Source organism: Sinocyclocheilus rhinocerous, unplaced genomic scaffold, assembly GCF_001515625.1.
Source record: "Sinocyclocheilus rhinocerous isolate Xijiao unplaced genomic scaffold, SAMN03320098_v1.1 scaffold225, whole genome shotgun sequence".
Lineage (NCBI taxonomy): Eukaryota > Metazoa > Chordata > Actinopteri > Cypriniformes > Cyprinidae > Sinocyclocheilus > Sinocyclocheilus rhinocerous.
Window position 1 is genome coordinate 2,089,874 of NW_015630532.1, and position 14,529 is coordinate 2,104,402.

The following is a 14,529-nucleotide window of genomic DNA, read 5'->3' on the forward strand; positions in this document are numbered from 1 at the left end:
CACACACACACACACACACACACACACACACACACACCATTAGTTTTTGCTACCTTATGTCTGCTGGGAACGTCAGTGAGAGAAAACCTGACCCAGATCAACCCAGAACCATCTGCTGGAAGGAAATGAGGGAAACTGCTAAAGTGTAGTATTGTGACTAATATGGCATGCAGTTTAGCTACGACAACAACTCTAATTTACCACTTGAACGATGTGACAGTTGCTTGAGGTTCATAGAAACCTTTCATCCAGCTCCAAACCCCCTCAGCACAGTCTTACAGAACCTGGGTCAGTAATAATCTATGATGAGGAATGATCTTATGCAGTATGAGGAGAGGAGTCCCAGCGTCTGCCTGCTTATATCAGACGCTGTTCAGTTCCACATCAGACTGGCTATCTGGTTAAATAAAGAGGCCTAAGAGGCTTTGCTGTTCCTAAGCTAATAATAGTGGGAAATCGCTGTAGTGCGCTGAGAAGCACTCAATGCCTTGTACAGTCCGTGACACTACTAATACGCGGGCTTTCGCCAGTAAAGTCACCCAGAGGTGAGACCAACAGTCCCTACCTGGTGCAGTGTGTCTGTGTGTTTGTGTGCATGTAATATCAGACCAGGACTGTGAGGGAAGTCGTGTCAGCATGCAAACACACAAACAGTTTAATTGCTTTGATTCCTTGAATGCATACAGGATGCGAACTGACGACAGGAATGAAAAACTCAAGCCCTTTCCTCCATTAGTAATGACGTCCACATAATTCAATTAAGCACAGATGAAGCATGGACCTCTCTAAACATCTCCGTCTGCTGTGAAGGCAGAACGGTACTTATCCTAACGCACCTGTCACGATGCAACTGTTTGAATTAGTCCACCACTAATGAAAGATGGAGGCAGATGCTGTAATGAACAATAACCTAGTCCATGCGATAGATGAATCAATATCAAACTGTAATTATCCGTGCTGTGACTTCAATGTACCAATGATGTCTCGGTAACTTGTTGGTTGAGGAATGCACTTACCTACAAAAATGTGCATACTCACTTCAAGTACACATATCAGTTTAGTGAGAATCTAGTGTAGGAAAACAGACCATTTAAACACGCAAGCTTAATTTAAGAGCATCCTGCTTTCTTCGATTTTCCAATTTGGCTCCATTTTCAAGTCTTGCGTCACATCATTTTCCTACTTGCACATGTTGTTTTGCTTTCCCCAGCTTCTCTCCCGAGTCATTTGTTTTGCTGATGGTTTGTGAAAATCATTTAACGACTCAAGAATTGAGCTTTAGGCCATCATGAAAATGTCAAAAGTGCATTGTGACCCCTGGCTCTGACGTGAAATTCCTTCATTTGGATATTTCCCACTTTTCCGACAACCTGCGTGAACTCCGGGCTATAAGATGTCTACGTACATGCCTCAGAGAGGGTCAATTCCTGAATTGCTTACACAACATCCTGACCTGAGTGCTTGTGTGTGCGTATCATCTGTAGTGATGGGTGTAACCTAATCCGGAGTTCCCTATGTAGAACACACTTGCATGTACGAAGGATTTTTCTTACTGATCAAACATCTAACTGTCTCTCTCGTACAACTGGCCTAAAATAATAATAAACAATTTATTGTAAATCAGAAATTGAATAATGAAGACTTTAAATAAGCGCTTTTTCTTGACCGAACAAGCTGCCTCCTAACACTGCCTGTTTCTAAGAACTGTTGGCAGAGTGCCGTCACTTCTAAACACTGAGTCTCTGACGCAAGCTGCACAGAGCAGCCCACACCTGTAGCACCAACATCTCTGTAGCGCACAACTGTAGCCGATTAAGAACACAAAGAGACGTACAGCACGAGTGTGTGTGTGTGTGTGTGTGTGTGTGTGTGAGTGCGTGCGTTTTTGCCTTTGTCTAAGCTTGCATACGAGTGTGTGGGCATATGTGTGTCTCATTAGTTGATGCTGGATGCTCTCAGTCAATCAGACTCAGTTGAAAGAGGTCAGCTGGGATTCTGCGGTCACACACAATGACAGCTTTTATTTGCAAATTTTTATTAACTATATTTCCAGTAGCATAGCTTAGCTGCTTTCAAAACAGTTCAGTTTTTCCAGCAACAAGCTATTTTTTCCTACAAGCAGCAGCGCAGCAGGACAAAACACTACATTGCTGCTTTTGTGTCACATTGTGCATGCAGCAAGCTGAGACAATAATCAAACACACTTCACTAGACTGCCACTCTAGAATGTTTTTGTGAGTTGGTTTGTTTGTGGCAATGAATTTGCCAAATTTACATTTCTTTTATCTGGTCAATCAAAATAATCATCAATGAGATTAATTTAACTTAGCTGAAGCCCTACACTGGATATTTGTAGAATGAGCATGCTCTATAGGTGTCATATTTTACAAAACTGATTCCTAGAGTAGCAAATAGTTTTTGCACACACTAAACCGTTGCTTTAGGAAGTGAAAAAAGATGACAAGTCATCCTTCCAAGAAGTAAGTAGGCCTACAACACTGCATTGTAGCAGACCCATGACTGATGAATCACTCTACATGTTGCAAAAAATATGATATCAGGTAAGATTTAAATGCAAAGGTGAAACTGAAAAATATGAATCTGCTTTATTTATTTGTGTTTATATTTTAGACATAATATTTTATAGTTAATTCAATCTGGGATTTGAATTAATAAAATGCCTCTACGAAAATATAGGGACATCTTTCTATTCAACGGTCTATAATCAAATCGTTTATGAAACAGTTTTAAGTTTTCTTATGATACAACTAAAAAAAGGTGAAACCATTGACCACCCTGGCAGAATACTTCTATAGAGATGAAATACAGGGAAAGTCATTTCATTGCACTCTGCACAGATAGCATAAGAGCAAAAGCTTTAACATAATTTGACTTGAGATGGTATCTATGTTATGGTTTCAAAAAGATAATCATCTGAGAAGATGATGAACAAATACATTTTCGGCCAACCAACATAAATGTCATTGCTTATACTATTAAGCAATTTCTTAATGTAATCTGAAGCCTGTCTACCTTTAATAATGTTTTGTCTTCAAAATGGAATTCCATAATCTTATAACAGAAACTGAATAGAATGAAAAGTCAAATCTTTTTTAGACATTATACTAAAGAAACATCAGTTTCTTGGTTTTAGCAACATTCACTATGTCTCAGTCTTAATTTGCAGCTTTTAGCAAATTGTTCCCCATGCAGGCGAGTCACTGCTGTGGCCCCCGTTCTGCAGCCAGTTACATCACCAACAAGCTGCGGATGTCCGCTGTGCTAGGTGATGGCAGCCTAAGCCAACATGAACGTATGTTTGCTTTCTAAATAAAGCTCCCTAATTAAACTATCTCATGCTGTGATAACATTACAGGATAAACAAAGCTCAGCCGGCAGAGGGAACGCCTCAGGTTCATTTAGTCCCAACCTTGTCAATCAATGCTGAAATAGCCAAAGCAATGGAGTTTGTTTCAGATCTTACGCCTGGTCAGTTGCAGTTCACATTACAGAGCAGCTTACGAGTCCCAAAAACGCAAAGAAAGGCCTCATGCCTCTCCCTATGAATCATAAACAGTGCTTTTTGCCTGTTCAAACTGTATATGAAAGGAAGTTGAATTTACCCGAGATCAAAGTGGTCAACAGAGCAAAAAGAAATCAAAAGACTTTGATTTTGCTTACAGACACTATATAGGACAACCTTGGCATCATTATATGACCACAAACCTGAATATTTAGATCATTATGTTAGTTTGTTTAGTTCACTATCTGAGGAACCCTTTGATTTCACTGCAGCCAAAAAAAAAAATGCAAAAAAAAGACAAAGAAAAAGAGAAACTGAGAAATAGTGCTGCAAAGATGGATGCCAATTAGGGTTTACTGATTTTACTTCCCGCATTACTACACTTAAGTTAGTTCTTGCGGCCTAAATGACATCTTTTAAGCAAATGACTGAAAGCACAATTGCTGTGGTGAATCAAAATACACTCATCACCTTAGCCGCCAAAAGTCTCAGAGCCTCATCTGCGATACGCCACAACCAAGACACACACACGTACACAAGCAACTATCCAGCTGTCAGACACACTTTTAATTACACAACGGCCCGAGGGTAAATTGTGTAACAGTGCCTTAGGGACCAAAAGAAGGGGAAGGAAGTGAAGCGGTGACTCTGAGGAGTACTAGGGACCTCAGATACAATGCAACAAACAAGCGTGAGGAAAGGAAAGACTGGAAGATCAAACAATCTGAACTCGGAATCCCAGTTTGTGGTTACAGATACTCGAGCACTCACTGAAAATACTTATTTTAGAAAACAAAAAACACTATTAAAACATTTCTAAGAACGTGTCCTATGTGAATGCATCCTAATCACATCCTGCCTCAGACTGAAAATTATGTTGATGCAGTTTGCTATGAAAATGGTGGTGTAACCAACTGCAAAATTAAAAATTGCCTGCTTTTGACAAATTTGTGTAAATTGTTACAAAATTTCAATCAAATGTGAAAATGAAAAAAAAAAAAAACATTATTGTGATTTCATAATGATTTTTACAGAGATTGCTTGAGAAAATAACCAAACACCAGCACAATACATTTATTTGGCACATGTTTGACTAGGGAAATTGTGTTTTATGTATTTATTCTGACAGTACACTCACAAACTCCATACAATACAGTATTGCCCTATGCCAAACACAAGGTCTAAAATAAACACAGCTCCTCTGTAGGGCTGTGCGATTAATCGAAATCGAATCGAAATCGCGATTTGAGACGTTGCGATTTCCTAATCGCAAAGCCTGCGATATGGACGCGATATTACTCTGTTCCAGAGCATATGCATGACTGCCAGCCTTGAGTTGCTGCACATTATTGGCAATATTGAGCTGAAGCTTGACTTTGCAAATTTAAAATCGCAAATCAAATCGCAATCGCAATATCTGTCAAAAAAAAATCGCAATTTTATATTTTCCCCCAAATCGCACAGCCCTACTCCTCTGTCAAACCAATGAATGTCATTTTGTTAAGAGTAGCTATTTATTTTATTTTATTCTATTCCTATTCTATCTATAGCACACCTGTACATACAATTTATTCTTTTTTTGTGGTTTATATATATGCATGTGTATTTTATTCACATCTTATTTTTATTATCTGCGTGTTGTTGCTGTCTCCGTGTACTGGAAGCTTGTGACACTATAACAAATTCCTTGTATGTGCAAACATACTTGGCAATAAAGCTCTTTCTGATTCTGATTCTGATTAATTCAAAAATTACTACATGAAATTCAGCAACTTTAAATAGCAACCAGACTTCCTTATACAGCCATATAACCACATATATTGAAAATTTCACTTTCAAGTTCACTTTTTGATAAAGCTTTATGCTTAGACTGAAGCTATTTCTAAATTATACTACAATGTTTCATGTTTTTATATTTTGTTACATACATGCAATTTACAGAATTTTATATATGTAATCATGTGACAAAATATATACATGTATTTCGAAAAGAAAAAAAAAATATTAGACTTAATGAGTCAATACAAATAATTTTATTGTAAAATGATCTAAAAAAAACTTGGTTTGGGTTTTTAATCATTTCAATCATTTTGAAAAAGGTCTCTTAAAATACTGTAAAAACATTTTGTAAAATATACACCACAGCTGGATTTTCAGCAGCCATTACTCCAGGGTCATCAACCCTTCAGAAGTTATTGTAATATGCTGATTTGGTGCTCAAAAAAAAAAAAAAAAAAACTTTTTATTTTTATCAATGTTGAAAACAGCTTACTTACTATTTTTGTGTAAACAGTTATTTTTTTAATGATTAGAAACTTCACAAAAAGAGCATTTATTTAAAATAGAAATCTTTTGTAACAATTTCAGTGTCTTTACTGTCACTTTTAATCAAATTAATGCATTCAAGTTAAATAAAAGTATTAACTTCTTTTAAAAAAAATTTATAAATAAAAATACTGACCCCGCAGTTGTGTACTTTACCAGTAAAACATTGTTAAAATTAATAATATTATAATTTTTGTAAATTAAAACACATGAGTCACCTTATCTATGGTTTAAAAAAAAAAAGACTAAAGGACACTGCCAACGGTACCTCTGTGACGCATCCCATTTGAAATGTAAAATCAGCTAGCACCTGTGACTGATCCAACACACTCCCGTCTCTCTATCTCTTAATAATGCCAAACTCTGAGACTTCAGAAACGTTCTCTTGCATTAGCATCCTATGAATGTTGCTGGTTTCAGTTACACTAAATTTAAACTAGACAAATGCCACACATATCTGCTCATGCCTCGCCCCAGAAAACAAGCCCCTCACACCCACCACATTACAGACCCTCTCTCACACAGTGAGCAGATCCTGTAACAAGAAAACACACCTCTGCAGCCCAGTGAGTCAGGCGATTCACTGGTACACATGGTCCTCTTGCTGGAGCTAAGCTAACAGTTAAATGGCACCAAACAAGCTCCAGAAACAACTTGTGGGACACGAGCTTGTAATGTTGATGGCCCTGACCATTAGTGTCAAGTGCCCTGAATGCATGTAAAGCTGATTCACTCTCATGTATTACAACACCGCGTCTGGCAGCAAATCAACATGAAGCTCGCCAAAATAAGAACAGCAGCGCCACATGACTGTAACCACCAGAGACAATGATCAGTAGCCTTTTGTAGTGTTAGTAATACATGCCTTTGCTTTTACAGAGGAAAAGAGACAGAAGAGGAATTTTAATGGATTATATTTGTTGGATTGCAGATAAAATAATGAATTGAAGATGAGATGCTTATTGGTCACTGGTAAGGCCTTCAGACATCTTTTTACCAACTGCCACTAACATAATTTAATCTGGGCCATTAAAGGGGTCATATGATGCGATTTCAAGTTTTCCTTTCTCTTTGGAGTGTTACAGCTGTTCGTGCATAGATAAGATCCCTAAAGTTGCAAAGACTAAATTCTCAAACCCAACGGAACCTACAATGCCGGCTGTTCTGACACAACCTGTAAATATGTTTTCATATTTAAAGAATTTGCCACTGATGATTCAAACGCGAGTTTTGAGCAGTGTAGAGTAGCGCTTGTTGTTTGTCGTTTCTCCGATCACAAATGCAGGAAAAATGGTTTTATGTTTACGCGGCGCGATACGCAACGCAACGCGTAAAAAGACAGTATAAGTCATTATAATCCGTAATTATGTACCCACTGGATGCAACAAAGGCCTCGTTTATAATAGGTTTTAATGTTTTTGTCTCATCTCTCCGGGACACGGCATCACAGTATGGTAAGGGGCGTAACATTTCCATCACACGCTTGAGGTATTCAGCCAATCACAACGCACTGAATAGCTGGCCAATCACAGCACACCTCGATTTTCAGAACGTTGAGCTTTGTAAAAATCGACGTGTTTCAGAAAGGCGGGGCATAGAGGAGCAACAATAATGTACAGTATGTGGAAAGTAATGTGTTTTTTGAACCTTAAACCGCATAAACACATTTCATTACACCAAATACACAAAATAATGTTCTTTTTAGCAACGTCATATGACCCCTTTAAAGGGATAGTTTACCCAAAAATTTCAATTCTGTCAGTATTTACTCACTCTGATGTTGTTCCAAACATGACTTTCTTTCTTCTACAATGAAGTCAACGGTAACCAAAACCGTTTGGTTACCAACATTCTGCAAAATATCTTGTTTTGTGTTCTTTTTTTAGATTAACTTAACTATACATTTAACCCAGCAGAGTCGAGCTGAAATGGCTGTTGAAGTTCACCTGCTGACAAATATGGTCACACACACACACCAACTTCCTTGAACAACTGAAGACTGAAATTTGTTGAAAAAAAAAAAACTATTATTGCTAACTTAAGACACTTCCATGTACACTTGCTACAATATCCATAATATCTCCATGGTTCCTCTGCGATGGATCGCCTGCAAGCAGATCATTCACACCTTTATGTTGCACGTTAACACGGTTCTGCAGAAGCAAAAATGAGTCAGCACTGTTAGCCTGATTCAAACCCTGGGCAGAATCACATATGAATATATAAAAAAATTAACTTCAAATAAAGCCCTGCATGCTTGAGCAGATGACGTTCACACTATTGAAAGTTTAACAAACCTTTCTGCAGAATATTCAATACCACAAAGTTAGAGTATTATGGGTTGCCAGGGCATTGCTATGTGGTTTCTAGGGTGGTTATTAGGTGGTCTCTTACTGGCTAAAGACCTGTTCACACCAAGAAGCACAACTATAACGATAACTATCACGATAACTGTATTAGCACCCCACACCAATGGGCAATAATGTTCTCTAAATGGGCGCAGCAGTTATGTTGTATGCCGCTTTAAATGCTCTAGCTTGTTAAAGTAGGGTGAATTCTGATTGGCTGTCAAGGTTTTTTTTTTTTTTTTTTAATAAATCGCTGGCCAGCTGGAGAAAAAAAAATCATTCTAAAAAGTGACTCCAATGATTTTGTTCCTTTGTGTCATTACTGATATAGTTGTGGTATGGACTTCCCTATTCTTACAGAATTAGAGTGATTAAAAATGTATAGTTATACTTAACACTATAGTTATCGTCCTTGGTATGAATGGCCCTCAGAATAAGCCTGCATATGGCACAGTTCCCTCCTTCGATACAAGTCTTCAGGGTTTTTTCTTCTCTTTTTTACATTTGCCAAATGTTTTTATCATTTGACAAAATTTTTCAGCCCAATAGTATAGAAAAGTAATGGCACACCTCTTCTCAACAAGCTGCACAATTTGCGGTACCACTCATGTCTGTAGCACAAATGGAATGGTTTGGGACGAGTTATGTCCTGAAGATTAATACTTAAGTAAAGGGTTAGAAACCCTGAACCTAAGTTTGTAATGCTTGCCTTAGAAAGCAGCAACAACAATTTATTTTTTCTACTCAAAACAGCTGTTTTAATGTCGCGAGAGCTTTCCTGGTAACATCCTACCACACTAGCGGCTTGCAGTTATGCTGTTGTGGTCTAAATAAAGCTGCCTGGGCTAAGCTACCCCCTATTACTCGTCTCCTGACCAACAAGCGTCAAGGCTACACCTGAGTCTGCGTCTGCGGCCTCACCTGGGGCCGTAGCGCACAGCATTTGAACACTTCTCTGCTGCTCGGCACACAGCGTGAGGCGGTGCGGGGCTCAAAGGTGCAGCGATTTGTCCGGTGGCACTTGCTGGCCTAGGGGGGAGTTCTCCTCTGACAGGACTAGCGAACCTGCAGTCTGCCCTCTGCCACTTTTGCTGTGGCTTAAAATAACCCACCCTGAGAGCGATGTAATTTCAGTCTTTCCCACGACCGAGACAGCCAGCCAGATGAGCAGATGCATGCTAGCACAGACGCTAAACACAGCACGTCCTCCTTTTTTTCACAGACATTTAGCTACCCACTCATAAACTACCTCCAGACTGGTGCTCTTGCACTGTTGACCTGGTTTTTTAGAGCCTGAAGACTGTAGGAAGATGGATGCAAAGGTTTGCCATGAAAACAACAACACCACACTTCCAGATTTAAGCCAACTGCTGATGGAAAAGATGAAGAGACAGAGAAAGTGAAGAGAAAGAGAAAGACTGAAGCCTCTTTCCTGTTTCTGTCTAGGCAGGAGGGTCTTGTGCCCCTCCCCTTGAATTCCACTGCCATCTGAAGACCACATGCTGTGCCTGGGCACGACGCCAGACAGCTCCGCACTATCTGACTTTACCCAGCCCTGAGAGAGCACCTTCTGCCCCTACTACTAGTGGTGTAAATCGGATGGTTCGTCACGATACGATACAATACGATATCGATTCTCATACCCAGCAATACTATATGTTACTTTTACTGCACACTCAACCTTTCTTTCAAACAAGGGGCATGAAATACTAGTTTTGTGTATTGCGATCTTATCTACATATTTGAGATTAATAATTTGAGAAAGCATAACACAATTAGCAACAGTTAATTTTCATAAAAATGTGTGCTTGTGTTCTGATACTTTATGATAATCTCCAACCAGAGATTCACCAATAATTGATAGATAAATCAATAGACTGATAATCACATCAATAGATGTGGTTTGGATTCAGTAATATGACATGTATTTGCTGTGACAGGATATTTAGTCAAAATAATTTTCTTTTCTTTTCTTGTTATAATGAAACTTAATCTATTCTTACTTTTTCTTTTTTAACTGGGGAAAAGTGATAAAAAACAATTATAAAGGACTTAATTATTAATAAATAAATAATTTTAAAAACACACTTATTTAAACTAAATAAATATTAATTAAATATTAAATACACCTTGTATGGTTTCTACTTTTGTTATGTTGCTTTACAGAAAAAAAAAAGTTAAATTGAAAGTTGACTCACGTGTACTTAAGTTCATCTGGGGTGGGTCATTCAAGGTGACGATGGCCACTATGCAAATATTCACAGATTAACCAAACGAGCTGACATTCCTCCTGTGTGATTTCACTTTGGACTAATAACCACTGAGAACTAACAGAACTACCATCCATTTTTGTACATTTTCAATATACAGCAACTTCCAAAACTCACCTTGAATCAAATCAGCAGCTCAAACATCAGGAACAATTGAGAAAAAAATGAGGTCTATACTGATTAAAGTTTTTGCCACTTTCCACAGACAGAGTATAAAATAGGACCTCAAACTCTTTGTTCACAACTCTTTGCGATTTCTGAATTTGGGAACCGTGTTTGTCTAAACTGTCTGACTTGTGTGATTATGTTTTAGCAATAAAACTTACATAAATATCAAAATTAAATGGACAATTAAATACACAATTTGTTCAATTACAAAATAAATGGGGAAGAAGAAAAAGGGTAACAGGTTTGCACATACAATACAGTCTAAATTAAGCTAGTTTGGGACTAAAGGTTAGATTATAGTTACTGAATATTTAGAATGATCAGTTTTCTTACAGTAACTTGAGTAACAGGGTTGAATGGTTGAGCCTGACAAATGTGTTGATGGTGTAATAATTGCAATAACAGCAATATAAGCAACGACAAATCAGGTTTCTTACAGACTAGCGCAGCAGCGCTGTAACGAATGAGTGAGTGAGAATGTGCATGTGCACTAAAACTGCGTCTAACGCTACACACACCTGTTTGTCAGCACTCCCGTTAAAATCAAGTATACTCAGAACTGTATTCTCATCTTTGTTGTTTTATTCATTTTTACATCCGTTTGTAGTTTCTTTTTCCCCTCTGTCTCTAACTGCATTTTGGGAGAATTACCGTAATTACTCTACAAAATAGGCAAGTTAGGTCATAAACCTTTAATATTTATATTTTTAAAACAAATCTGCATAAACATCTGAATTAAAGCTTGCCCCATCTCAATCTGTAAATGTGCGAATGCCTACATTGATCAGCTTTTCTGGGGCCGTAATGTCATGCCTGGAGTTCTGAGAAAGTTCTCGTTTAGTTTCAGTTACGTTTTTGGTCATTAAAATTAGTTAATAAAAACAAACCAGACCAGCCAAAACTAAAAGACTGAGTCATCAAATTTAAATAGGATCTGATGATATTTTGACAGAAAATCCTGATCTAATTTGAAATGTCTCAGCTTTATTAACAAATACAAGAAAAAAAAACTGATCGTTATCTTTTTCTAACAACAACCAGAGGCACAGAAAACACTAATACGTGTGTATAGTAACAACAACCCTGCCCTTTAGCTGCATTAAAATCCTGATGACTTCTTGACATGAACGGACACCTACATCACTTAGGATAAAACCTGTTCAACAACTAAAAACTAATATATTTCTATTTACCTTTATAAATTAATATTTTTAATTAGGATATTAAACTTTCCTAACCTACTGACAAAGAATTTGCATTTTCTATAAAATTTAACTATTATATTTTCTCTAGTCAATAGCTGTTAATAATGCAAAACAATGGGGCAGGATACAAATTTAAGTTGCTAAAAAATTATAGTCTCTGCTCCTTTATTAAACAACATGAGTTTGAAATTCTCAATACTCTACAATTCATAAGGATAAAATTGGACTACATACGGTAGCTGAAAAAAAGAAAATATACATACACACTACCAATTGTAATTCATAATTATCTCAAAACACCTGCGTATGCGTTTACAAGTCCTACATACGGTCCAAATTATTCAGTGCAATAGACTGAAAATCACTTGCACACAGAGGTACTTTTATTTCCAACATTTAGTCCAAAAACATCCTCCAAACTTCTGTCTCAAATTAAAGGTTTTCCCTTTTCCTCTGACCATCAGGCGGTCATGTCTGAGGTAAAATATCTTTGTACATTCACTGATTCCTGTAGCAAAGCCTCCTTAATTACACTAGGTTACTGCTTAAATCAATGGTACAGTATTTTACATAATATACAAAACATGGTGGTCATTCTTTTAAAATATGACACAAAATGCTCAGTCCTCGTTTGCCTAGGCAATGTATGCAATCTCCATATGCAATTTACTGATCATGCAATACTTTAAAAAACCCATGCAAAACTTAAACAAAAGCACACTGGGGTCCACCCACACACAGGCATTCTGCTTTCACTATACCCAAATCTCTTTCCTTCACAACACACTCGAGCACACTGACGGGCTGATAGGGTTGCCACTTCTCACACACGTTTTTTCATTAGGCAATTACACAAACACACACACATAGGCCATGTATGGTGGTCACAAACTGGAGACAATCTGCACTGCTGATTATACATCTGACATGACAAACTTTTAACAAAATATTGAGGGATTCAACAAAAAAAGTGATTAGAAAATAATAATCACCATAATAAATACTAGTATCATATACATTTACACATGAAGTGGAAACACTTACTGAGATTTTAACAACTTTGTTTGATAACAATAGCATTTTAAGTAAAAATATCACAGTTTTACTCTGCAACAGCACTTAGGTCTGATATTGTAATGTGACTGGCATGCGATAAAGCTAAATTAAATATTTTAATAGCTAGTTGAAAGCAATGTAAATTATGTTAATGACATAAGCAAGAATACTTAATTGAATTTTTATGACTTTAGGGAGATGTTTGATTAATTACATACCAAGCATGTTTATATTCTGTCTTTTGGATCTTATCCAAACTAAAAGATAATATGTGCTCCAAAAGTGTAACCACTATTTAGAAAGGGAAAAACAGAGACGCCTCTCTCTAAACTGTGATAATGACTCATTTATATATTCGTGCATTTAAAAAAAATGGTATCACCTGCAAACTCGGTGACAAAACTAGCTAATGTTGATGTATTGATGTAAATAAGAGTAAAATGGAGAAATGAAACAGTGTAAGTTCAGCAAGTTATTAGTGGAAACTTAAGGGTTGAAACTTTTTCCATGTGCTCTAGCTGAAGGCAGAGGCGAGTGATAAACTTTTATAGCATTTCACTGTGCAGCAGCTGTCAGATTCATGGTGGCTCTGTCTCAAACCACTTAAACGCGCCTATGTTGTTCAAAAACGCTGTCTAGGCAGGCAGCTAAAAAGGTTCTGAGCCGCTGTGACCAGCTTAGGTCCTCTTTGGTTATATATTAGTTCACTCAGCGCCTAAATTTACCGCTTCGCATTTTCATTGGTTGAATTTACAACCGCACAAGAAACTAAACAAAACTGCAGCTGCTTGCGTAAAGCAAAAAGCCGGCGAGCGCTGTCGCTTTTGATAGTGTGTTTTGCATTTGCTATCGACCTCCTCACTTTTCGATGCATGGTTCATGAGTTAATCTACACCGAAGCAGTGTGTGAGAGTATCCCGAAGTAGAGGCACTGACCTGCGGGGCCTAGCGGCGGCTGCTGCCCGTCTTCTCCAAAGATCAATCTGAAGTCCAGCTCTTCATTCCCGGGGCAGTTTGCAGTAGTCATCGGGTTTGACAGCTCGGGCTCACCCGTATAAGTACGCCGACTCTTTAATAAACTCACTACATTGACAACAAATAAAGGTGAAACTTTTAATCCGCGCTGTACTTCTCTAAGCCCGGGCAGAAATATTATTGCTTCTCCTTCAGAATAATCCAAACTCTTCGACCTTCTGCGGAGCTTCAGCGATCTCGCAGCGGCTTGAACTTTTTGCCCGTGGCGTGAAGCGGTGGGAGGGGTGAGCGTCTCCTGCTACGCCTTAGAAAAGGCACGAATAACACCTCATACAGCGCGACCGTTGAAAAGAAGGCTGTGAAAATAAATCCGCATTGTTTATCCACTTGATCTTTAATTCAAAAACAAAACAAAAAACAACAACAAAAAAATCTAACCTTCATTTAAAGTTTAAAAAAAAAAGTGAAAGTGGGGAGAAATTACATTATGAAATAAATATTTTTCTCTAATACAGTAAGAGGACGTGTGTCTGTATCGTCCTAATGCACGGTGAGGAGGAGAGTTTGAGTGACTAAAGACTCTCCAAGGACCACAGCTGGAGAACGGCAGAAAATAGTTGAGTCTCGGGGTCAGAAAACCTTTAAAAAAAAAAAAAAAA

At 37.8% G+C, this 14,529-nt stretch overlaps 1 protein-coding gene across 2 annotated transcripts in view; it reads right to left on the bottom strand.

Annotated features, from left to right (window-relative positions):
- Positions 1–14,204, bottom strand: part of LOC107740457 (nuclear factor of activated T-cells, cytoplasmic 3-like) — a 76,329-nt gene extending 62,125 nt beyond the window's left edge. The window contains exon 1 of one of the 2 annotated variants that reach the window (XM_016552907.1): positions 13,832–14,204. In XM_016552907.1, coding sequence (XP_016408393.1) covers positions 13,832–13,922 — 91 coding nt within the window. In that variant the 5' untranslated portion in view covers positions 13,923–14,204. Of the gene's footprint in view, positions 1–9,117; positions 9,390–13,831 lie in introns of those variants that run through there. The other variant, XM_016552908.1, reaches the window with a different exon arrangement.
- Between the last annotated feature and the right edge of the window lie 325 nt (positions 14,205–14,529).